The sequence below is a fragment of the Oncorhynchus keta genome, chromosome 2 (genome assembly GCF_023373465.1).
Source record: "Oncorhynchus keta strain PuntledgeMale-10-30-2019 chromosome 2, Oket_V2, whole genome shotgun sequence".
NCBI classification, from domain to species: Eukaryota; Metazoa; Chordata; class Actinopteri; order Salmoniformes; family Salmonidae; genus Oncorhynchus; species Oncorhynchus keta.
The window spans coordinates 5,125,660-5,152,762 of record NC_068422.1 but is presented as its reverse complement, the minus strand read 5'-3'; the positions used below and the strand labels follow the sequence as shown (position 1 = coordinate 5,152,762).

General features: G+C 43.5%; 1 protein-coding gene across 4 annotated transcripts in view; it reads left to right on the top strand.

Annotated features, from left to right (window-relative positions):
- LOC118360950 (centrosomal protein of 170 kDa-like) overlaps positions 1 to 27,103 on the top strand; it is a 96,128-nt gene that overhangs the window by 33,574 nt on the left and 35,451 nt on the right. For 3 of the 4 annotated variants that reach the window (XM_052470927.1, XM_052470934.1, XM_052470940.1), the window contains 4 exons: positions 487 to 570; positions 817 to 870; positions 4,238 to 4,421; positions 24,586 to 24,723. In XM_052470927.1, coding sequence (XP_052326887.1) covers positions 487 to 570; positions 817 to 870; positions 4,238 to 4,421; positions 24,586 to 24,723 — 460 coding nt within the window. Of the gene's footprint in view, positions 1 to 486; positions 571 to 816; positions 871 to 4,237; positions 4,422 to 24,585; positions 24,724 to 27,103 lie in introns of those variants that run through there. The other variant, XM_052470948.1, reaches the window with a different exon arrangement.

Genomic DNA, 27,103 nt, shown 5'->3' with positions numbered 1-27,103 from the left:
ATACCTTCCATAAACAGACCCCATCAGCTGATTCAATGTCTCTGGCTGCGGTGTGGGACATTTTTCACATCACCTGATTATTTAAGGTGCTGTCTTTCCTTTTATAATGGCACTATGGCTGGTTCTTATGGGGGGTTGGAGAGACCTGCAAGAAAGACAGAAATCACATTTACTTAAGATTTATACAGTACCGGTGTAATACAACCCTAATCCAATTTCTCGCCATCGCCTGTTGCCTGCAGGTTTGTGGTGATTTGTAACTGAGAATGAAAGGCAATGTATTCTGGTTTAAATGTAGCCTGAAATGACGTTAGCAGGGAACAGTTTCCCTAAATTCATTATGTAACTTAAGTCTGAGCCACAAGGGTTTTAAGCAATGAGAACTGGGCTGGCACGCCTGGCACTGGAGAGAGGCGGAGGGCAGTGCATTTATAATGTGCTATTTATAACTTACAAACAGGTTTTCCGTCTTTTCTCTCCACACAGACATTTGTGAATGATGTCCGAATTCAGGAGCAGATGTATGTCACTTTAAAGATTGATGACAAGCTGAGGTTTGGATATGATATCCTTTCAATCATTCAGTCCTTAACATTTCAATGACACAACATTACTGCAATTTAAATAACCTTTACATGAGGCATCTGTTCACTTCATTGCTCTCGTCCACTGATCATTTGTCAAGCTGTATAATCTGCAAATGTCAAACTGTCATCCGCTGTGGCTTCGGCCTGACTGTTGTGTGTACAATGAAGTGGCTGTGAGGATCGATGCAAACAGTGTGAAAGTGTATTCCCTTAACCTGCTCCACATATCAACCTGTTCACGGTGGTGCGAGAGGAGATGACTGTCCCAGATGAGGCTCTTCAGGTAGGACACTACACAGTACATACAACCCTTTACATGTTGTACTGGGATAGAATACCTAGGATAGGGTAAGTAAGGGTAGGTAATCCTTCTCCCCCCCCAACAAGATTTAGATGCAAGTGGCTGTTCCACTGGTTGTCATAAGGTGTATGCACCAATTTGTAAGTCGCTCTGGATAAGAGCGTCTGCTAAATGACTTAAATGTAATGTAAATGTACTTAGAAATGTCCTTGTTTTTGAAAGAAAAGCATTTCTTTATCCATTAAAAAAACATCAAATTGATCAGAAATACAGTGTAGACATTGTTAATGTTGTAACTGACTATTGTAGCTGGAAACAACATATTTTTTATGTAATGTCTACATAGGCGTACAGAGGCCCATTATCAGCAACCATCACTCCTGTGTTCCAATAGCACGTTGTGTTAACTAATTCAAGTTTATCATTTAAAAGGCTAATTGATCATTAGATAATCCTTTTGCAATTATGTTAGCACCGCTGAAAACTGTTGTGCAGTTTAAAGAAGCAATTCAACTGGCCTTCTTTAGACTAGTTGAGTATCTGGAGCATCAAATTTTGTTGAGCCTTCGATTACAGGTTCAAAATGGCCAGAAGCAAATACCTTTCTTCTGAAACTCGTCAGTCTATTCTTGTTCTGAGAAATGAAGGCTATTCCATACGGGAAATTACCATGAAACTGAAGATCTCGTCCAAAGCTTTGTACTACTCCCTTCCCAGGACAGCGCAAACTGGCCCTAACCAGAATAGAAAGAGGAGTGGGAGGCCCCGGTGCACAACTGAGCAAGAGGACAAGTACATTAGAGTATCTAGTTTGTGAAACAGACACCTCACAAGTCCTCAACTAGTAGCTTCATTAAAAAGTACCCACAAAACACCCGTCTCAACGTCAACCGTGAAGAGGCGACTCCGGGATGCTGGCCTTCTAGGCAGAGTTGCAATGAAAAGCCATATCTCAGACTGGCCAATAAAAGTTGAAGATGGGCAAAAGAACACAGACACTGGACAGAGGAAGATTGAAAACAAGTGTTATGGACAGACTAATATAAGTTTGAGGTGTTCGGATCACAAAGAAGAACATTCGTGAGAAGCAGAACAATTATAAGATTCTGGAAGAGTGCTTGAAGCCATCTGTCAGGCATGGTGGAGGCAAGATGATGGTCTGGGGGTGCTTTGGTGGTGGTAAAGTGGGAGATTTGTACAGGGTAAAAGGGATCTTGAAGAACGCCATGCCATACCCTGTGGACGGCGCTTTATTGGAGCACAGCTCCAAACTCCAAACTATGCAAAAACTATTTAGGGAAGAAGCAGTCAGCCTGTATTCTGTATATAATCAAGCCAATCCAACTTGTTGGAGGTGCTTCAGGAAGCATGGGATGAAATCTCTTCAGATTACCTCAACAAATTGACAACTAGAATGCCAAAAGTCTGCAAGGCTGTAATTGATGCAAATGGAGGATTCTTTGGCAAAAGCAAAGTTTGAAGGACACAATTATTATTTCAATTAAAAATCATTATTTATAACCTTGTCAATGTCTTTATTATAATTTGTATTCATTTAGCATCTCCTTTCATGTATGTTTTCATGGAAAACAAGGACATTTCTAAGTGACTCCAAACTTTTGAACGGTAGTGTATGTAACCTTTTCCCACTTTGTAACACATCAGAATGTGGAATAAGTCAAGGGGTGTGAATACTGTTTGAAGGCGCTGTATATGAGAATATCTATGTTGTACTCAATATCAGGGCTATCTGGGGTGCTAATGTCTGCTAAATATGAAATAACACACTGTCTGTAAGTACAGGGTCTTCAGAAAGGATTCACACCCCTCGATTTAAAAAAAAATGTTGTTGTGTTACAGCCTGAATTTAAAATTGATTCAATTTAGATTTTTGGTCACTGGACTATAGACAATACCCTATAATGCCAAAGTGGAAGTGAAATTATGTCTTTTGACATTTTTACCAATTAATAAAAAATGAAAAGCAAAAGGTCAATACGTATTCAACCCCTTTGTTAGGGCAAGCCTAAATGAGTTCAGGAGTAAAAATGTGTTTAACAAGTCACATAATAAGTTGCATGGACTCACTGTGTGGGCAATACTAGTATTTAACATGATTTTTGAATGACTACCTCATCTCTGTACCCCAGGGAGATTTTCCAATGCCTCACAAAGAAGGTGACCTATTGATGGGTAAAACTTTATTAATTACATGGTGAAGTTATTAATTACACTTTGGATGGTGTATCAATATACCCAGTCAGTACAAAGATGCAGGCGTCCTTCCTAACTCAGGTGCCGGAGAGAAAGGAAACTGCTCAGGGATTAAACCATGTGAACAATGGTGACTTTAAAACAGCTACAGAGTTTAATGGCTGTGATAGGAGAAAACTGAAAATATTCCATAACTGCATCCTGTTTGCAACAAGGCACTAAAGTAATACTGCACAGAATGTGGCAAAGCAATTCACTTTTTGTCCTGAATGCAAAATATTATATTTGGGGCAAATCCATTACGGCATATTACTGAGTACCACTCTTCAAATTTCAAGCATCGAGTGGCTGCATCATGTTAAGGGTATGCTTGTAATCCTTAAGGACAGGAGTTTTTCAGGATAAAAAAACAAACGTAATGGAGCTTAGCACAGGCAAAATCCTAGAGGAAAACCTGGTTCAGTCTGCTTTCCACCAGACACTGGGAGATTAATTCACCCTTCAGCAGAACAATAACCTTAAACACAAGGCCAAAACTAAACTGGAGTTGCTTACCAAGAAGACAGTGAATGTTTTTAAATGGCCGAGTTACAGTTTTGACTTAAATCTATTTGAAAATCTATGGCAATACTTGAAAATTGTTGTCTAGCAATGACCAACAACCAATTTCACAGAACTTGAAGAATTTAAAAATAATAATGGGCAAATGTTGCATAATCCAGGTGTGGAAAGCTCGTAGAGATTTAAAGCTCACAGCTGTAATCACTGGCAAAGGTGCTTCTGCAAAGTATTGACTCAGGGGTGTGAATACTTATGTAAATTAGATATTTCATTTTCAATACATTTGCCCCCCCAAAAAAAAATCTAAAAACATATTTTCACTTTGTCATTATGGGGTATTGTGTGTAGCTGGGTGAGAAAAATGTTCCATTTTGAATACAGGCTGTAACACAACAAAATGTGGAATAAGTCAAGGGGTATGCATACTTTCTGAAGGTTCATAAGATTTTATCTTGCCCCATGCAAATATAACTTTAAGCTGTGTGTGTCAGCATTAGATGAAAAATGATATTTTTGGCTCTGACGGTGTTCCACTTTCTTTCTCCATCACTCCATCCCTTCCTCCCTCCATCAGCATGAGAAGTTCACCAGCCAGCTCCAGCTGACTAAGAAGCACTTCAACGGTGAGCCCACCAAGTCACCTGCCAAGTCCCCCGCTAAGACCCCCAGACCAGCCGAGACCAAGGCAGCCGAGGGGACCACCATGGAGCCATCGGCCAAACCTGCTGATTCACACCAGGGAGATGACAAGATGGCAGGTGAGAGCAGGAAGCACATATAAGAGATTACATGTATGTTGTACAGTATGACCCAGTCATTTCAGGGAAATTATGAATGTGATATTTCAGTTTTGATTTTCAATCATGACACAGTATTTGGAAATAAGCAATATCTGCATCCAAGTTGTGACTAGATTCATAATTCCATTTTATAACAATAGCATTGTAGAATCCGTATTCTGAATAAGTAAGCAATGAATGTCCTGATCCTACCATAGATTGGACAGTGATACACTTGTATGGACCACCAGTCATCTAAAAGACTAATAAACCTTTCACTGCCTGTCTCTTATGGGGGCTTGTCTGTTTATCTATTGACTGTAATAAAAGAGCGAGGGTTTAAAGACAGGTGTTTAAATAACACATTGTCACTAAAAACATCACACTAATCTGAGCTACTGTCCTGTACCACTTGGGTGTCTTATCTGATGAGCTCCCGGTCCCACTATCAGTAGCCACTGGGCAAAGACGTCAATTAAACATCTATTTCACATTGGTTCAACGTAATTTCATTGAAATGACGCATAAACAACATTGATTCAACAAGTGTCTGCCCAGTGGGAAAGAGCTATATTTATCTACAGGATGCAGCAGAGTGGTTGCAGCTGCTCCTGTCTCTCCCTGTGTAGCTGACAGGGAAAATGTCTCCTACACTTGCATCGTTTACGCACTATCATCAAGTCACTCAGCTGGAGGGAGAGTTTATGCTGGTGTTGGTGTGGATAGCGGTTTAGTATCTCTTACAGTAGATGGTACATCTGTGGGAGTTGAATAGCTACTGTATTACAGATGGCACAAGACTTTAACAGGGCTTTTCGGATTGTGACATACAGTACATGGTTCATTGTCATTACATTAGGAACACAGAGTGTTCTTTTGCTATGCGTTGGGGTGGCAGGTAGCCTAGCGGTTAAGAGTGTTGGGCCAGTAACTGAAATATTGCTCAGGGTCTTCTCCATGATCTGGTACTGCTGAGTACAGCGTGGGTGGGCAGTGCCTTAGAGATTTTAGCGTTTTTGAACACTTGTAACTGCCATTTCCTGCAATCTAGAGGAAAATAATTGCTTAAATTATAACAAATAAAGTTGTGCAGCCAGTCTACAAGGTGGCGCAGTGCCCTCTTACATTCTTTGGGGAAAACCCTAGTCGCTGGTTCGAATCCCTGAGCTGACTAGGTGAAAAATCGGTCGATATGCCCTTGAGCAAAACACTTCATCCTAATTTCTCTAGTAAATCGCTCAGGATAAATGCATCTTCTAAATGACTAACATTTAAGGGAAACGGTTTGGTCCCTATGGATGGAGTTGTTTTTCTGATAAATGAGAGGATGTCCTTCATTTTTTACTTTAGCCATGGCCATCGTCCCGCTTCACGGTTGGGATGGTGTTCTTCGGCTTGCAAGCCTCCCCCTTTTCCTCCAAACATAACGATGGTCATTATGGCCAAACAGTTCTATTTTTGTCTCATCAGAGCAGAGGACATTTCTCCAAAAAGTACGATCTTTGTCCCCTTGTGCAGTTTCAAACCGTAGTCTGGCTCGTTTTATGGCGGTTTTGGAGCAGTGGCTTCTTCCTTGCTGAGCGGCCTTTCAGGTTATGTCGATATAAGACTCGTTTTATTGTGGATATAGATAATTTTGTACCCGTTTCCTCCAGCATCTTCACAGGGTCCTTTGCTGTTGTTCTGGGATTGATTTGCGCTTTTCGTACCAAAGTACGTTCATCTCTAGGAGACAGAACGCGCCACCTTCCTGAGCGGTATGGCGGTCTGCGTGGTCCCATGGTGTTTATACTTGCGTACTATTGTTTGTACAGGTGAACATGGTACCTTCAGGCATTTGGAAATTGCTCCTAAGGATGAACCAGGCTTGTGGAGTCTACAATTTATTTTCTGAGGTCTTGGCTGATTTATTTTGATTTTCCCATGATGTAAAGTCATGGGAAAATCAAAGGAACTGAGTTTGAAGGTAGGCCTTGAAATACATCCACAGGTACACCTCCAATTGACTCAAATTGTGTCAATTAGCCTACCAGAAACTTATAAAGCCATGACTTAATGTTCTCTAATTTTCCAAGTTGTTTAAAGGCACAGTCAACTTAGTGTATGAAAACTTCTAACCCACTGGAATTGTGATGCAGTGATTTATAAGTGAAATAATCTGTCTGTAAACAATTGTTGGAAAAACGACTTGTGTCATGCGCAAAGTAGATGTCCCTAACCGACTTGACAAAACTATAGTTTGTTAACAAGAAATTTGTGGAGTGGTTGAAAAACAAGTTTTAATGACTCCAACCTAAGTGTATGTAAACTTCCAACTTCAACTGTAGCTTACATTTATATACGATAATGTGTTTCTTTATTATGCATGGGAATAGTTTGGAACAGATTTCCAAAATTAAAATAACTTGGTGTTTTTTCAGTAGTTTATGTGAATAAACAATGAATATTATTTCTAAAAATAATATAGTACTAGTCAAAGGTTTGGACACACCTACTCATTCCAGGGTTTTAAAAAAAGTATGTTTTTTTTTCTAAATTGTAGAATAATGTTGAAGAAATCTAAATTATAAAATAAGACACATGGAATCATGTAGTTACCAAAAAAGTGTTCGACAAATCAAAATATATTTTATATTTGAGATTCTTCAGTGTAGCCACCCTTTGGCTTGATGACAGCATTTCACACGTTTGGTATTCTCTCAACTAGTTTCATGAGGTAGTCACCAGAAATTAGTTTCAATTAACAGGTGTGCCTTGTTTAAAGTTAATTTGTGGAATTATTTTTCTTCGTAATGCGTTTGAGCCAAACAGTTGTGTTGTGACAAGGTAGGGGTGTTATACAGAAGATAGCCCTATTTGGTAAAAGACCAAGTCCATATTATGGCAAGAAGAGCTCAAATAACCAAAGAGATATGACATCATTCCATCATTACTTTAAGACTTGAAGGTCAGTCAATCTGGAAAATTTCAAAAACTTTAAAAGTGCAGTTGTAAAAACCATCATGCGCTATGATGAAACTGGGTCTGATTAGGACCACCACAGGAAAGGAAGACCCAGAGTTACCTCTGATGCACAGTATAAGTTAATTGTAGCCCAAATAAATGCTTCACAGAGTTCAAGTAACAGACACATCTCAACATCAACTGTTCAGAGGATAGTGCGTGGACCAGGCCTTTATGGTCAAATTGCTGCAAAGAAACCACTACTAAAGGACACCAATAATAAGAAGAGACTTGCTTGGGCCAAGGAACACGAGTAATGGACATGACACACACTGGTGGTTATCTGGAGCTGGAGAGGAAGGCTGATGTTTTACCGATTTGTGTTTTTTTGTTTGTTTATTTGCGTTGTTTGTGACTTATTCTTTTTACTTATTTTGTACATAATGTTGCCGCTACTGTCTCTTGTGACCGACAATAACTTCTGGACATCAGGACTGCGATTACTCACCACGGACTGGCAGAATCCTTTTTTCCCTTTAACGAGTCTAACGAGCCCGACGCAAATGATAGACTGCTTTGGGAAAAGGCCCAGATCCCCGTGATTTGCGTGAAGAGGAGGCAGAGAAAATGGAGCCAAGGGGCGGGCTCCCTTCTGAGAATTCGTAGCTGATCGAATAAACCTCCACTTACTTCCATTCCGTTTGCAAACGTGAATTCTTTGGAGAATAAAATAGATTACCTATGCGGAAGATTAAACTACCAACTATTCAAAACTGTGATATCTTATGTTTCACGAAATTTCCCGGCTGGTTATACGCTGTACCGGCAGGATAGAACAGCGGCGTCTGGTAAGACAAGGGGCGGCAGACTATCTATTTTTATAAACAACAGCTGGTGCACGATATCTAAGGAAGTCTCAAGCTATTGCTCGCCTGAGGCAGAGTATCTCATGATAAGCTGTAGACCACACTATCTACCTAGAGAGTTTTCATCTGTATTTTTCATAGCTTTTTACATTCCACCACAGACTGAGGCTGGCACTAAGACAGCATTGAATGAGCTGTATTCTACCATAAGTAAACAAGAAAACGCTCACCCAGAGGCGGCACTCCTAGTAGCCGGGGACTTTAAACTTAAATCTGTTTTACCAAATTTCTATCAGCATGTTAAATGTACAACCAGAGGGAAATCAACTACGGACCACCTTTACTCCACGCACAGAGACGCATACAAAGCAATACATACCATGCCCTGCATTTGAAAAATCTGACCATAATTGTATCCTCCTGATTCCTGCTTAAAGCAAAAAATAAAGCAGGAGGCACCAGTGACTTGATCAATAAAAAAGTTGTCAGATAAAGCAGATGCTAAGCTACAGGACTGTTTTGCTAGCACAGACTGGAATATGTTCCGGGATTCCTCCGATAGCATTGAGGAGTACACCACATCAGTCACTGACTTCATCAATAAGTGCATTGATAGCGTCGTCCCAACAGAGACCGTACGTACATAGCCCAACCAGAAGCCATGGATTACAGGCAACATCTGTACTGAGATAAAAGCTAGAGCTGCCACTTTCAAGGAGAAGGACTCTAACCCGGAAGCTTAGAAGAAATCTCGCTATGCCCTCCGGCAAACCATCAAACAGGCAAAGCGTAAATACAGAACGAAGATCAAATTGTACTACACTGGTTCTGACACTCGTCGGATGTGGCAGGGCTTGCAAACCATTACAGACTACAAAGGGAAGCACAGCCGAGAGCTGCCCAGTGACACGAGCCTACCAGACGGGCTAAACTTCTATGCTCGCTTCGAGGCAAATAACACTTAAACATGCATGAGAGCCCTAGCTGTTCCGGAAGACTGTGTGATCACGCACTCCGCAGCCAATGTGAGTAAGACCTTTCAACAGGTCAACATTCACAAGGACGCGTGGCCAGACAAATTACGAGGATGTGTACTCCGAGCATGCTCTAACCAACTGGCAAGTGTCTGTAGCCATGAAGTGCTTTGAAAGACTGGTTCAAATCAACACCATTATCCCAGAAACCCTAGACCAGTGGTCACCAAACTACGGCCCGCGGGCCGGATACGGCCCGTCAGCACATTTGGCCCGGCCCTCTGAACAATACCAGAGACGCTATCGAATTTTTTTCCTATTTGGCCTCCAGAAAAAAAATCCTAGGCCCGGCCCTGTCAAAGAGAGAACGGAATAATGGCGAAAAGGTTAGGTAAGAGAAAAATTGATTCAGAATGCAGGGTATTTAACCTGCAGTGGACAAACGATAATTTTTTTGTTCAATGCAAAGAAAAGGCTGTTTGTCTCATCTGTCAAGAGACGGTGGCGGTATTCAAAGAATACAATCTTCGCCGACACTATGAATCCCGTCACAAAGACAAGTACGATAGCTTGCAAGGCCAAATACGAGCAGACAAACTCTCAAAGCTAAAAAGTGGACTACTATCTTAGCAGAATACATTTGTACGCCAAGCTCAGCTGAACCAGGCATCCGTTCGGGCCAGCTTTCGGGTTGCTAAACTGATAGCAAGAAGCGGTAAGCCTTTCACTGACGGAGAGTTTGTTAAGAAATGTATGGATGCTGTCGCGGAGGAGGTGTGTCCCGAGAAGAAAGATGCATTTAATGCCGTAAGTCTGTCGGCGAGTACAATCACCAGACGCGTTGAAGAAATCAAAACAAAACGGTCCCAGAGCTGATCGACCCAGAATGGAAATGGCACCTCGCATTTTTAACAGACGTGACAGAAATACTTAACAGCCTTAATTTGCAGCTACAAGGCGAGGGGAAACTCATTTGCGACATGTATTCACACATAAAAGCATTTGAGGTGAAATTAGCGCTGCTTTTGGAACAAGTGAAAAAGCGCAACTTCGTCCATCTTCCTGCTACCCAAAACCTGTCGACAGAGAACCCAGCGGTCCCGTTCCCAGCTGAAAAGTGCGTGGAAGCACTGGAAATGCTGAAGGCGGAGTTCGGTGTGCGATTCAGTGAACTACATGTTCATGCAAAAGAAATCCGTCTTTTTCAGAACCCCTTTGTTGCCGACATTGATGAAGCCCAGCCTTCATATCAGTTTGAGTTGGCTGAGTTACAGAACTGTGATGTTCTGAAAGACGCATTCAAGCCCAACAGTCTCATTGACTTCTATGCCGCCCTCCCAAACGACACATATCCAAACATCAAAAAACACGCAATGAAAATGTCCACCGTTTTTGGCAGCACGTATATCTGCGAGAAAACCTTTTCTCGCATGAAACTGCTGAAAACCCCGATGAGATCAAGATTGACAGATGAACATTTGCATCAGTGCTTGAGACTGGCTGTAACTAGAATGGAACCTGATATTCAACTTCTCACCAGCCAGATGCAGGCCCACAGTTCACACTGATGAACATACATAGGTAAGCTCACTTTTCTGACTTGAATGAGTCATTCTGAGCATAAACAAATATAATCATAATAAAATCTACTGGGATAAAATTGTGCTGTGTAGGTGCTGTATCACTTAGTTCAGTTTCTCAACCTGCTTCTTTTGTGGTTTTCACAGGGAAGTTGATGAGAGAGAGCTGCAAACAGCGGTGTCTACAAGCCTACTGGAACCTACAAAAGGATTATAAGGAAGGAACACAAGAACTTTAAGAGACTGCTCATATGTGTCAGAGAGATTCTGCTCTGACAACTGAGCTGAACTTTTATCTGTTAAGATTGTGCATGGCACGACATAAAGTTAATGTTCCATGGCTTTTTTTTCTATGAAGAACCCAGAGAGAGTTATTTAGTTATTATTTATTTCCTGTTTTTTCTGTGAAGAACTCAGAGAGGGTTATTTAGTTATTATTTATTTCATTAATAGTGTTATTATTTGTTTCCTGACTTTTTTTCTGTAAAGAACCTGGAAATGTTTGGTTATGTGTGGCTTTCTGGAAAACAATAAATTTTTTAAGCTCCCCTACGATCGTCACACTTTTTCTGTTACAAACTGACACCGGCCCCCCATCAGAGAAGGGAAAAGTTATGTGGCCCTCACAGGAAAAAGTTTGGGGACCCCTGCCCTAGACCTTCTCCAATTTGCATACCGCCCAAACAGATTCACAGATGATGCAATCTCTATTGCACTCCACAGTGCCCTTTCCTACCTGGACAAAGGGAACACCTATGTGAGAATTCTATTGATTGACTACAGCTCAGCGTTCAACACCATAGTGCCCTCAAAGCTTATCAATAAGCTAAGGACCCTGGGACTAAACACCTCTCTCTGCAACTGGATCCTGGACTTCCTGACGAGCTGTCTCCAGGTGTTAAGGGTAGGTAACAACAGATCTGCCACGCTGATCCTCAACACAGGAGCCCCTCAGGGGTGCATGCTCAGTCCCCTCCTGTACTCCCTGTTCACTCATGACTGCACGGTCAGGCACGACTCCAACACCATCAATCAACGCCTGATCAATGACAATAATGAGACAGCCTGTAGGGAGGAGGTCAGAGACCTGGCTGTGTGGTGCCAGGACAACAATCTCTCCCTCAACGTGATCAAGACAAAGGAGATGATTGTGGACTACAGGAAAAAGAGGACTGAGCACGCCCTCATTCTCATAGACGGGGCTGCAGTGGAGCATTTTGAGGCTTCAAGTTCCTTGGTGTCCACATCACCAACAAACTAACATGGTCCAAGCACACCAAGACAGTCGTAAAGAGAGCACGACAAAAACCTATTCAAATCAAATCAAATTGTATTTGTCACATACACATGGTTAGCAGATGTTAATGCGAGTGTAGCGAAATGCTTGTGCTTCTAGTTCCGACAATGCAGTAATAACCAACAAGTAATCTAACTAACAATTCCAAAACTACTGTATTATACACAGTGTAAGGGGATAAAGAATATGTACATAAAGATATATGAATGAGTGATGGTACAGAGCAGCATAGGCAAGATACAGTAGATGGTATCGAGTACAGTATATACATATGAGATGAGTATGTAAACAAAGTGGCATAGTTAAAGTGGCTAGTGATACATGTATTACATAAGGATGCAGTCGATGATATAGAGTACAGTATATACGTATGCATATGAGATGAATAATGTAGGTTATGTAACATTATATAAGGTAGCATTGTTTAAAGTGGCTAGTGATATATTTACATCATTTCCCATCAATTCCCATTATTAAAGTGGCTGGAGTTGAGTCAGTGTCAGTGTGTTGGCAGCAGCCACTCAATGTTAGTGGTGGCTGTTTAACAGTCTGATGGCCTTGAGATAGAAGCTGTTTTTCAGTCTCTCGGTCCCAGCTTTGATGCACCTGTACTGACCTCGCCTTCTGGATGATAGCGGGGTGAACAGGCAGTGGCTCGGGTGGTTGATGTCCTTGATGATCTTTATGGCCTTCCTGTAACAGCGGGTGGTGTAGGTGTCCTGGAGGGCAGGTAGTTTGCCCCCGGTGATGCGTTGTGCAGACCTCACTACCCTCTGGAGAGCCTTACGGTTGTGGGCGGAGCAGTTGCCGTACCAGGCGGTGATACAGCCCGCCAGGATGCTCTCGATTGTGCATCTGTAGAAGTTTGTGAGTGCTTTTGGTGACAAGCCGAATTTCTTCAGCCTCCTGAGGTTGAAGATGCGCTGCTGCGCCTTCTTCACAATGCTGTCTGTGTGAGTGGACCAATTCAGTTTGTCTGTGATGTGTATGCCGAGGAACTTAAAACTTGCTACCCTCTCCACTACCGTTCCATCGATGTGGATAGGGGGGTGTTCCCTCTGCTGTTTCATGAAGTCCACAATCATCTCCTTAATTTTGTTGACGTTGAGTGTGAGGTTATTTTCCTGACACCACACTCCGAGGGCCCTCACCTCCTCCCTGTAGGCCGTCTCGTCGTTGTTGGTAATCAAGCCTACCACTGTTGTGTCGTCCGCAAACTTGATGATTGAGTTGGAGGCGTGCGTGGCCACGCAGTCGTGGGTGAACAGGGAGTACAGGAGAGGGCTCAGAACGCACCCTTGTGGGGCCCCAGTGTTGAGGATCAGCGGGGTGGAGATGTTGTTGCCTACCCTCACCACCTGGGGGCGTCCCGTCAGGAAGTCCAGTACCCAGTTGCACAGGGCGGGGTCGAGACCCAGGGACTCGAGCTTGATGACGAGCTTGGAGGGTACTATGGTGTTGAATGCCGAGCTGTAGTCGATGAACAGCATTCTCACATAGGTATTCCTCTTGTCCAGATGGGTTAGGGCAGTGTGCAGTGTGGTTGAGATTGCATCGTCTGTGGACCTATTTGGGCGGTAAGCAAATTGGAGTGTGTCTAGGGTGTCAGGTAGGGTGGAGGGTGGATATGGTCCTTGACTAGTCTCTCAAAGCACTTCATGATGACGGAAGTGAGTGCTACGGGGCGGTAGTCGTTTAGCTCAGTTACCTTAGCTTTCTTGGGAACAGGAACAATGGTGGCCCTCTTGAAGCATGTGGGAACAGCAGACTGGTATAGGGATTGATTGCAGGCCGTGTCAGTGGCACTGTATTGTCCTCAAAGCGGGCAAAAAAGTTATTTAGTCTGCCTGGGAGCAAGACATCCTGGTCCGTGACTGGGCTGGATTTCTTCTTGTTGTCCATGATTGACTGTAGACCCTGCCACATGCCTCTTGTGTCTGAGCCGTTGAATTGAGATTCTACTTTGTCTTTGTACTGATGCTTAGCTAGTTTGATAGCCTTGCGGAGGGAATAGCTGCACTGTTTTTTATTCGGTCATGTTACCAGTCACCTTGCCCTGATTAAAAGCAGTGGTTCGCGCTTTCAGTTTCACGCAAATGCTGCCATCAATCCACGGTTTCTGGTTAGGGAATGTTTTAATCGTTGCTATGGGAACGACATCTTCAACGCACGTTCTCATGAACTCGCACACCAAATCAGCGTATTCGTCAATGTTGTTATCTGACGCAATACGAAACATATCCCAGTCCACGTGATGGAAGCAGTCTTGGAGTGTGGAGTCAGCTTGGTCGGACCAGTGTTGGACAGACCTCAGCGTGGGAGCCTCTTGTTTTAGAGGCAGAACACAGGATCCGCGTCGTGAAAAACATATTCTTGGTCGTACTGATGGTGAGTTGACGCTGATCTTATGTTCAGTAGTTCTTCTTGACTGTATGTAATGAAACCTAAGATGACCCGGGGTACTAATGTAAGAAATAACACGTAAAAAAAACTAAAACTGCAAAGTTTCCTAGGAACGCGAAGCGAGGCGGCCATCTCAGTCTCCTCAGGAGACTGAAAAGATTTGGCATGGGTCCTCAGATCCTCAATAGGTTCTACAGCTGCACCACAGTGAGCATCCTGACTGGTTGCATCACTGCCTGGTTTGACAACTGCTCCGCCTCTGACTGCAAGGCACTACAGAGGGTGGTGTGAATGGCCCAAGCTTCCTGCCATCCAGGACCTCTATACCAGGTGGTGTCAGAGGAAGGCCCTGAAAATTGTCAAAGACCACCCAAGTCATAAACTGTTCTCTCTGCTACCCCACGGCAAGTGGTACCTGAGTGCCAAGAGGTCCAAGAGGCTTCTAAACAGCTTCTACCCCCAAGCCATAATCAAATCAAATGTATTTATATAGCCATTCGTACATCAGCTGATATCTCAAAGTGCTGTACAGAAACCCAGCCTAAAACCCCAAACAGCAAGCAATGCAGGTGTTGAAGCACGTTGGCTTGGAAAAACTCCCTAGAAAGGCCAAAACCTAGGAAGAAACCTAGAGAGGAACCAGGCTATGAGGGGTGGCCAGTCCTCTTCTGCCTGTGCCGGGTGAAGATTATAACAGAACATGGCCAAGATGTTCAAATGTTCATAAATGACCAGAATGGTCAAATAATAGGTCTGGGACAGGTAGCACGTCCGGTGAACAGGTCAGGATTCCATAGCCGCAGGCAGAACAGTTGAAACTGGAGCAGCAGCACGGCCAGGTAGACTGGGGACAGCAAGGAGTCATCATGCCATGCAGTCCTGAGGCATGGTCCTAGGGCTCAGGTCCTCCGAGAGAGAGAAAGAAAGAGAGAATTAGAGAGAGCATACTTAAATTCACACAGGACACCGGATAAGACTGGAGAAGTACTCCAGATAAAACAAACTGACCCTAGCCCCCTGACACATAAACTACTGCAGCATAAATACTGGAGGCTGAGATAGGAGGGGTCAGGAGACACTGTGGCCCGATCCGATGATACCCCTGGACAGGGCCAAACAGGAAGGATATAACCCCACCCACTTTGCCAAAGCACAGCCCCCACACCACTAGAGGGATATTTTCAACCACCAACTTACCATCCTGAGAAAAGGCAGAGTATAGCCCACAAAGATCTATGCCACGGCACAACCCAAGGGGGGCGCCAACCCAGACAGGATGACCACAACAGTGACTCAACCCACTCAAGTGACGCACCCCTCCTAGGGACTTCTGAACATCTAATCAAATGGCTCCACAGACTATTTGCATTACCCTCCCACCCGTTACACCGCTTCTACTCTGTTGATATAATCTATGCATAGTCACTTTAATAACTCTACCTACATAATAATAATAATTATATATGCCATTTAGCAGACGCTTTTATCCAAAGCGACTTACAGTCATGTGTGCATACATTCTACGTATGGGTGGTCCCGGGAATCGAACCCAATATTACCTCAACTAAGTGGTGCCCCCACACATTGACTCTGTACCGGTACCCACTGTATATGGTCTTGCTTGTGGTAATTTACTGCTGCTCTTTAATTACTTGTTACTTTTATTTCTTATTCTTACCCATATTTTTTTTTAAACTGTATTGTTGGTTATGGGCTCGTAAGTAAGCATTTCACTGTCAGGTCTGCACCTGTTGTATTCGGCACATTGGCTAATTAAATTTGATTTGATTTTATTTGAAATCTGTCCTTTCGTCTGATGAGTCCAAGTTGGAGATTTTTGGTCCCAACCGCCGTGTCTTTGTGAGACACAGAGTAAGTGAACGGATGATCTCTGCATGTATGGTTCCCACCATGAAGCATGGAGGAGGAGGTGTGATGGGCTGGTGACACTGTCAGTGATTTATTTAAAATTCAAGGCACACTTAACCAGCATGGCTACCACAGCATTCTGCAGCGATACGTCATCCCATCTGGTTTGCGCTTAGTGGGACTATCATTTGTTTTTAGAGAGGAAAATTACCCAACACACCTCCAGGCTGTGTAAGGGCTATTTGACCAAGAATGAGAGCGATGGAGGGCTGCATCAGATGCCCTGGCCTCCACAATCACCCAACCTTAACCAAATTGAGAGGGTTTGGGATGAGTTGGACTGCAGAGTGAAGGAAAAGCAACCAATAAGTGTTCAGAATATGTGGGAACTCATTCAAGACTGTTGGAAAAGCATTCCTCATGCTGGTTAAGAAATTGCCAAGAGTGTGTAAAGCTGTCATCAAGGCAAAGGGTGGCTACTTTGAAGAATCTCAAATATGAAATATATTTTGATTTGTTTAACACTGTTTACTAAATGATTCCATCTGTTTTTTTCATAGTTTTGATGTATTCACTATTATTCTACTAAGTGGAAAATGGTAGAAATGAAGAAAAACCCTTGAATGAGTAGGTGTGTCCAAACTTTTGAGTGGTACTGCATATATACATGATTTATTTTGCTCAGAAACGTAAACCACCCGCGGTCCGCCAGTTAAGGAACCCTGGTCCATAGTATCAGGATCAAAACAACAGATGTTCTAACCCTGTCATATGGTGTATCAGGCTTAACACATAAGTCCAGTGTACCAACATTACATTTATCCCGGCTTGCCACCCATTATGTGTTTAATTACAGTATCTGCAGTGGGGGCCTTCAGCAGAGGGCCTGTAATGATAGGGGGAGCCACATCCACCCATATATCTCCTTTATTACTCGACAACTATTCAAAAATAGGAGGCGGGAAGCGTTTACATGTGTTCCTCCTTGTCGGCTTCTCCACCACCTGGATATTGAAGCTGCGAATTGTCCTTTTAATGCTAATGTATTATCCCCCCGCTGATTCACAGTCAGACAGTCACCGTATGTTCCCTTTCCTCTCTGCAGTGAGATAGTCACCGTATGTTCCCTTTCCTCTCTGCAGTCAGACAGTCACCGTATGTTCCCTTTCCTCTCTGCAGTCAGACAGTCACCGTATGTTGCCTTTCCTCTCTGCAGTCAGACCAGTCACCGTATGTTCCCTTTCCTCTCTGCAGTCAGACAGTCACCGTATGTTCCCTTTCCTCTCTGCAATCAGACTGTATGTTCCCTTTCCTCTCTGCAGTCAGACAGTCACCATATGTTCCCTTTCCTCTCTGCAGTCAGACAGTCACTGTATGTTCCCTTTCCTCTCTGCAGTCAGACAGTCACTGTATGTTCCCTTTCCTCTTTTCAATCAGACAGTCACCGTATGTTCCCTTTCCTCTCTGCAGTCAGACAGTCACCGTATGTTCCCTTTCCTCTCTGCAGTCAGACAGTCACCGTATGTTCCCTTTCTTCTTTGCAGTCAGACTGTATGTTCCCTTTCCTCTCTGCAGTCAGACAGTCACCGTATGTTCCCTTTCCTCTCTGCAGTCAGACAGTCACCGTATGTTCCCTTTCCTCTCTGCAGTCAGACAGTCACCGTATGTTCCCTTTCCTCTCTGCAATCAGACTGTATGTTCCCTTTCCTCTCTGCAGTCAGACAGTCACCATATGTTCCCTTTCCTCTCTGCAGTCAGACAGTCACTGTATGTTCCCTTTCCTCTCTGCAGTCAGACAGTCACTGTATGTTCCCTTTCCTCTTTTCAATCAGACAGTCACCGTATGTTCCCTTTCCTCTCTGCAGTCAGACAGTCACCGTATGTTCCCTTTCCTCTCTGCAGTCAGACAGTCACCGTATGTTCCCTTTCTTCTTTGCAGTCAGACTGTATGTTCCCTTTCCTCTCTGCAGTCAGACAGTCACCGTATGTTCCCTTTCCTCTCTGCAGTCAGACAGTCACCGTATGTTCCCTTTCCTCTCTGCAGTCAGACAGTCACCGTATGTTCCCTTTCCTCTCTGCAGTCAGACAGTCACCGTATGTTCCCTTTCCTCTCTGCAGTCAGACAGTCACCGTATGTTCCCTTTCCTCTCTGCAGTCAGACAGTCACCGTATCTTCCCTTTCCTCTCTGCAGTCAGACAATTACTGTATGTTCCATTTCCTCTCTGCAGTCAGACAATTACCGTATGTTCCCTTTCCTCTCTGCAGTCAGACAGTGACCGTATGTTCCCTTTCCTCTCTGCAGTCAGACAATTACTGTATGTTCCCTTTCCTATCTGCCGTTAGACTGTATGTTCCCCTCCCCTCTCTGCAGTCAGACTGTATGTTCCCTTTCCTCTCTGCAGTCAGACAGTCACCGTTTGTTCCCTTTCCTCTCTGCAGTCAGACTGTATGTTCCCTTTCCTCTCTGCTGTCAGACTGTATGTTCCCTTTCCTTTCTGCAGTCAGACTGTATGTTCCCTTTCCTCTCTGCTGTCAGACTGTATGTTCCCTTTCCTCTCTGCAGTCAGACTGTATGTTCCCTTTCCTCTCTGCATTCAGACTGTATGTTCCCTTTCCTCTCTGCATTCAGACTGTATGTTCCCTTTCCTCTCTGCAGTCAGACTGTATGTTCCCTTTCCTTTCTGCAGTCAGACTGTATGTTCCCTTTCCTCTCTGCAGTCAGACTGTATGTTCCCTTTCCTCTCTGCAGTCAGACTGTATGTTCCATTCCCTCTCTGCAGTCAGACTGTATGTTCCCTTTCCTTTCTGCAGTCAGACTGTATGTTCCCTTTCCTCTCTGCTGTCAGACTGTATGTTCCCTTTCCTCTCTGCATTCAGACTGTATGTTCCCTTTCCTCTCTGCATTCAGACTGTATGTTCCCTTTCCTCTCTGCAGTCAGACTGTATGTTCCCTTTCCTCTCCGCAGTCAGACAGTCACCGTATGTTCCCTTTCCTCTCTGCAGTCAGACTGTATGTTCCCTTTTCTCTCTGCAGTCAGACAATTACTGTATGTTCCCTTTCCTCTCTGCAGTCAGACTGTATGTTCCCTTTCCTCTCTGCATTCAGACTGTATGTTCCCTTTCCTCTCTGCTGTCAGACTGTATGTTCCCTTTCCTCTCTGCAGTCAGACTGTATGTTCCATTCCCTCTCTGCAGTCAGACTGTATGTTCCCTTTCCTCTCCGCAGTCAGACAGTCACCGTATGTTCCCTTTCCTCTCTGCATTCAGACTGTATGTTCCCTTTCCTCTCTGCTGTCAGACTGTATGTTCCCTTTCCTCTCTGCAGTCAGACTGTATGTTCCCTTTCCTCTCTGCAGTCAGACTGTATGTTCCCTTTCCTCTCTGCAGTCAGACTGTATGTTCCCTTTCCTCTCCGCAGTCAGACAGTCACCGTATGTTCCCTTTCCTCTCTGCATTCAGACTGTATGTTCCCTTTCCTCTCTGCTGTCAGACTGTATGTTCCCTTTCCTCTCTGCAGTCAGACTGTATGTTCCCTTTCCTCTCTGCAGTCAGACTGTATGTTCCCTTTCCTCTCTGCTGTCAGACTGTATGTTCCCTTTCCTCTCTGCTGTCAGACTGTATGTTTCCTTTCCTCTCTGCAGTCAGACTGTATGTTCCCTTTCCTCTCTGCTGTCAGACTGTATGTTCCCTTTCCTCTCTGCTGTCAGACTGTATGTTCCCTTTCCTCTCTGCAGTCAGACTGTATGTTCCCTTTCCTCTCCGCAGTCAGACTGTATGTTCCCTTTCCTCTCTGCATTCAGACTGTATGTTCCCTTTCCTCTCTGCTGTCAGACTGTATGTTCCCTTTCCTCTCTGCATTCAGACTGTATGTTCCCTTTCCTCTCTGCAGTCAGACTGTATGTTCCCTTTCCTCTCTGCAGTCAGACCGTATGTTCCCTTTCCTCTCTGCAGTCAGACAATTACTGTATGTTCCCTTTCCTCTCTGCAGTCAGACTGTATGTTCCATTTCCTCTCTGCAGTCAGACCGTATGTTCCCTTTCCTTTCTGCAGTCAGACAATTACTGTATGTTCCCTTTCCTCTCTGCAGTCAGACTGTATGTTCCCTTTCCTCTCTGCAGTCAGACTGTATGTTCCCTTTCCTCTCTGCAGTCAGACTGTATGTTCCATTTCCTCTCTGCAGTCAGACTGTATGTTCCCTTTCCTCTCGGCAGTCAGACTGTATGTTCCATTTCCTCTCTGCAGTCAGACTGTATGTTCCCTTTCCTCTCTGCAGTCAGACTGTATGTTCCCTTTCCTCTCTGCAGTCAGACTGTATGTTCCCTTTCCTCTCTGCAGTCAGACTGTATGTTCCCTTTCCTCTCGGCAGTCAGACTGTATGTTCCATTTCCTCTCTGCAGTCAGACTGTATGTTCCCTTTCCTCTCTGCAGTCAGACTGTATGTTCCCTTTCCTCTCTGCAGTCAGACTGTATGTTCCCTTTCCTCTCGGCAGTCAGACAATTACTGTATGTTCCCTTTCCTATCTGCCGTTAGACTGTATGTTCCCCTCCCCTCTCTGCAGTCAGACTGTATGTTCCCTTTCCTCTCTGCAGTCAGACAGTCACCGTTTGTTCCCTTTCCTCTCTGCAGTCAGACTGTATGTTCCCTTTCCTCTCTGCTGTCAGACTGTATGTTCCCTTTCCTTTCTGCAGTCAGACTGTATGTTCCCTTTCCTCTCTGCTGTCAGACTGTATGTTCCCTTTCCTCTCTGCAGTCAGACTGTATGTTCCCTTTCCTCTCTGCAGTCAGACTGTATGTTCCCTTTCCTCTCGGCAGTCAGGCTGTATGTTCCATTTCCTCTCGGCAGTCAGACTGTATGTTCCATTTCTCTCGGCAGTCAGGCTGTATGTTCCATTTCCTCTCGGCAGTCAGACTGTATGTTCCATTTCCTCTCGGCAGTCAGACTGTATGTTCCCTTTCCTCTCTGCAGTCAGACTGTATGTTCCCTTTCCTCTCTGCTGTCAGACTGTATGTTCCCTTTCCTCTCTGCTGTCAGACTGTATGTTCCCTTTCCTCTCTGCAGTCAGACTGTATGTTCCCTTTCCTCTCTGCAGTCAGACTGTATGTTCCCTTTCCTCTCTGCAGTCAGACTGTATGTTCCCTTTCCTCTCTGCAGTCAGACTGTATGTTCCCTTTCCTCTCTGCTGTCAGACTGTATGTTCCCTTTCCTCTCTGCAGTCAGACTGTATGTTCCCTTTCCTCTCTGCAGTCAGACTGTATGTTCCCTTTCCTCTCTGCTGTCAGACTGTAAGTTCCCTTTCCTCTCTGCATTCAGACTGTATGTTCCCTTTCCTCTCTGCAGTCAGACTGTATGTTCCCTTTCCTCTCTGCAGTCAGACTGTATGTTCCCTTTCCTCTCTGCAGTCAGACTGTATGTTCCCTTTCCTCTCTGCAGTCAGACTGTATGTTCCCTTTCCTCTCTGCAGTCAGACTGTATGTTCCCTTTCCTCTCTGCAGTCAGACTGTATGTTCCCTTTCCTCTCTGCAGTCAGACTGTATGTTCCCTTTCCTCTCTGCAGTCAGACTGTATGTTCCCTTTCCTCTCTGCAGTCAGACTGTATGTTCCCTTTCCTCTCTGCAGTCAGACTGTATGTTCCCTTTCCTCTCTGCAGTCAGACTGTATGTTCCCTTTCCTCTCTGCATTCAGACTGTATGTTCCCTTTCCTCTCTGCTGTCAGACTGTATGTTCCCTTTCCTCTCTGCAGTCAGACTGTATGTTCCCTTTCCTCTCTGCAGTCAGACTGTATGTTCCCTTTACTCTCTGCAGTCAGACTGTATGTTCCCTTTCCTCTCTGCAGTCAGACTGTATGTTCCCTTTCCTCTCTGCAGTCAGACTGTATGTTCCCTTTCCTCTCTGCAGTCAGACTGTATGTTCCCTTTACTCTCTGCAGTCAGACTGTATGTTCCCTTTCCTCTCTGCTGTCAGTCTGTCCTGGTGTGTATTTACCCCTCTGTTCCCCCTCATGTCCTTGTGGGTGATTGTTTATTGTAGTGTTTGTGAACATCTGTCCTGGTGTGTATTTACCCCTCTGTTCCCCCTCATGTCCTTGTGGGTGATTGTTTATTGTAGTGTTTGTGAACATCTGTCCTGGTGTGTATTTACCCCTCTGTTCCCCCTCATGTCCTTATGGGTGATTGTTTATTGTAGTGTTTGTGAACATCTGTCCTGGTATGTATTTACCCCTCTGTTCCCCCTCATGTCCTTGTGGGTGATTGTTTATTGTAGTGTTTGTGAACGTCTGTCCTGGTGTGTATTTACCCCTCTGTTCCCCCTCATGTCCTTGTGGGTGATTGCTTATTGTAGTGTTTGTGAACGTCTGTCTTGGTGTGTATTTACCCCTCTGTTCCCCCTCATGTCCTTGTGGGTGATTGTTTATTGTAGTGTTTGTGAACGTCTGTCCTGGTGTGTATTTACCCCTCTGTTCCCCCTCATGTCCTTGTGGGTGATTGTTTATTGTAGTGTTTGTGAACATCTGTCCTGGTGTGTATTTACCCCTCTGTTCCCCCTCATGTCCTTGTGGGTGATTGTTTATTGTAGTGTTTGTGAACGTCTGTCCTGGTGTGTATTTACCCCTCTGTTCCCCCTCATGTCCTTGTGGGTGATTGTTTATTGTAGTGTTTGTGAACATCTGTCCTGGTGTGTATTTACCCCTCTGTTCCCCCTCATGTCCTTGTGGGTGATTGTTTATTGTAGTGTTTGTGAACGTCTGTCCTGGTGTGTATTTACCCCTCTGTTCCCCCTCATGTCCTTGTGGGTGATTGTTTATTGTAGTGTTTGTGAACATCTGTCCTGGTGTGTATTTACCCCTCTGTTCCCCCTCATGTCCTTGTGGGTGATTGTTTATTGTAGTGTTTGTGAACATCTGTCCTGGTGTGTATTTACCCCTCTGTTCCCCCTCATGTCCTTGTGGGTGATTGTTTATTGTAGTGTTTGTGAACATCTGTCCTGGTGTGTATTTACCCCTCTGTTCCCCCTCATGTCCTTGTGGGTGATTGTTTATTGTAGTGTTTGTGAACATCTGTCCTGGTGTGTATTTACCCCTCTGTTCCCCCTCATGTCATTGTGGGTGATTGTTTATTGTAGTGTTTGTGAACATCTGTCCTGGTGTGTATTTACCCCTTTGTTCCCCCTCATGTCCTTGTGGGTGATTGTTTATTGTAGTGTTTGTGAACATCTGTCCTGGTGTGTATTTACCCCTCTGTTCCCCCTCATGTTTTTGTGGGTGATTGTTTATTGTAGTGTTTGTGAACATCTGTCCTGGTGTGTATTTACCCCTCTGTTCCCCCTCATGTCCTTGTGGGTGATTGTTTATTGTAGTGTTTGTGAACATCTGTCCTGGTGTGTATTTACCCCTCTGTTCCCCCTCATGTCCTTGTGGGTGATTGTTTATTGTAGTGTTTGTGAACATCTGTCCTGGTGTGTATTTACCCCTTTGTTCCCCCTCATGTCCTTGTGGGTGATTGTTTATTGTAGTGTTTGTGAACATCTGTCCTGGTGTGTATTTACCCCTCTGTTCCCCCTCATGTCCTTGTGGGTGATTGTTTATTGTAGTGTTTGTGAACATCTGTCCTGGTGTGTATTTACCCCTCTGTTCCCCCTCATGTCCTTGTGGGTGATTGTTTATTGTAGTGTTTGTGAACATCTGTCCTGGTGTGTATTTACCCCTCTGTTCCCCCTCATGTCCTTGTGGGTGATTGTTTATTGTAGTGTTTGTGAACATCTGTCCTGGTGTGTATTTACCCCTTTGTTCCCCCTCATGTCCTTGTGGGTGATTGTTTATTGTAGTGTTTGTGAACATCTGTCCTGGTGTGTATTTACCCCTCTGTTCCCCCTCATGTCCTTGTGGGTGATTGTTTATTGTAGTGTTTGTGAACATCTGTCCTGGTGTGCGTTGGGTTATGGATCCATTTATTTTATTATTCTGTTTTCTGGTGGGTTTTGTTAATAAACTGCGCTGTTGGAAACAGTTATTTCTCTCCCGCGTCTGACTTCTCTGCCTCCAGTTCACACCCCCTACAAAAAGACACAGTGCAGCTGCTCAGGAACAGTCACAGTAACTACTGGCCAGTTACTGTATCAATTGACTTAATTCATTTATCTTGTCAAACACCCCTTGACGAATGTCATACATTAAATCTAAATTGTGTGAAACCTCTTGTGTTTGTGTTATAGGGGACATAGCAGCATCGCACCGGGGAACACCTCTGTATGGACAGCCATCTTGGTGGGGGGATGGGGATGCAGACGACGAGAACTCCTTCAAACAGGAGACCAAGACGTGTGGGAAGAAGCATGACAGCTCTGCAGCAGGTAAGAACCTACTTGACCTCATCATCATCTGAAGTATGAAATGATATGTTCCAAATGTTGGCAAGATGATCAGATGCATGCACACATGTTTCAGTACATTAGATGTGCTAGTAGAGAACATGTTTAATTAAATGTACAGTACATTAGATGAGCTACTAGAGAACATGATTAATTAAATGTACAGTACATTAGATGAGCTACTAGAGAACATGATTAATTAAATGTACAGTACATTAGATGAGCTACTAGAGAACATGATTAATTAAATGTACAGTACATTAGATGAGCTACTAGAGAACATGATTAATTAAATGTACAGTATATTAGATGAGCTACTCTAGGACATGATTCATTAAATGTACTGTACATTAGATGAGCTATGGGTGTTGTCAGTAATGCTCTGTCAGGAATATGTATTAATATGGGTGGTGTTAGTAATGCTCTGTCAGGAATATGTATTAATATGGGTGGTGTGGGTAATTCTCTGTCAGGAATATGTATTAATATGGGTGGTGTTAGTAATGCTCTGTCAGGAATATGTATTAATATGGGTGGTGTGGGTAATTCTCTGTCAGGAATATGTATTAATATGGGTGGTGTTAGTAATGCTCTGTCAGGAATATGTATTAATATGGGTGGTGTGGGTAATTCTCTGTCAGGAATATGTATTAATATGGGTGTTGTTAGTAATCCTCTGTCAGGAATATGTATTAATATGGGTGTTGTTAGTAATGCTCTGTCAGGAATATGTATTAATATGGGTGGTGTGGGTAATTATCTGTCAGGAATATGTATTAATATGGGTGGTGTTAGTAATGCTCTGTCAGGAATATGTATTAATATGGGTGGTGTGGGTAATTCTCTGTCAGGAATATGTATTAATATGGGTGTTGTTAGTAATCCTCTGTCAGGAATATGTATTAATATGGGTGTTGTTAGTAATGCTCTGTCAGGAATATGTATTAATATGGGTGTTGTTAGTAATGCTCTGTCAGGAATATGTATTAATATGGGTGTTGTTAGTAGTGCCCTGTCAGGAATATGTATTAATATGGGTGGTGTTAGTAATGCTCTGTCAGGAATATGTATTAATATGGGTGGTGTTAGTAATGCTCTGTCAGGAATATGTATTAATATGGGTGTTGTCAGTAATGCTCTGTCAGGAATATGTATTAATATGGGTGGTGTTAGTAATGCTCTGTCAGGAATATGTATTAATATGGGTGGTGTGGGTAATTCTCTGTCAGGAATATGTATTAATTTGGGTGGTGTTAGTAATGCTCTGTCAGGAATATGTATTAATATGGGTGGTGTTAGTAATGCTCTGTCAGGAATATGTATTAATATGGGTGGTGTGGGTAATTCTCTGTCAGGAATATGTATTAATATGGGTGGTGTTAGTAATGCTCTGTCAGGAATATGTATTAATATGGGTGGTGTGGGTAATTCTCTGTCAGGAATATGTATTAATATGGGTGGTGTTAGTAATGCTCTGTCAGGAATATGTATTAATATGGGTGTTGTTAGTAATGCTCTGTCATGAATATGTATTAATATGGGTGTTGTTAGTAATGCTCTGTCAGGAATATGTATTAATATGGGTGTTGTTAGTAATGCTCTGTCAGGAATATGTATTAATATGGGTGGTGTTAGTAATGCTCTGTCAGGAATATGTATTAATATGGGTGTTGTTAGTAATGCTCTGTCAGGAATATGTATTAATATGGGTGTTGTTAGTAATGCTCTGTCAGGAATATGTATTAATATGGGTGGTGTTAGTAATGCTCTGTCAGGAATATGTATTAATATGGGTGTTGTTAGTAATGCTCTGTCAGGAATATGTATTAATATGGGTGGTGTTAGTAATGCTCTGTCAGGAATATGTATTAATATGGGTGGTGTTAGTAATGCTCTGTCAGGAATATGTATTAATATGGGTGTTGTTAGTAATGCTCTGTCAGGAATATGTATTAATATGGGTGGTGTTAGTAATGCTCTGTCAGGAATATGTATTAATATGGGTGGTGTTAGTAATGCTCTGTCAGGAATATGTATTAATATGGGTGTTGTTAGTAATGCTCTGTCAGGAATATGTATTAATATGGGTGGTGTTAGTAATGCTCTGTCAGGAATATGTATTAATATGGGTGTTGTTAGTTATTCTGTGTGTGTCTCATGTACTCTAATGACCCCTGGGGGTACTTGGCTTATCCGCAGGGGGTACTTGAGTAGACTCATGAGACCATAGACCTATTGGTAAAATGCACATGAGGGGGTACTTCAGGGGTACACCGGACAGAGCAAAATTCAGTTGGTGGTATAGTAACCGAAAAAGGTTGGGAACCACTGCTCTAATGTACAGTGTTCCTGTTAAATGAAT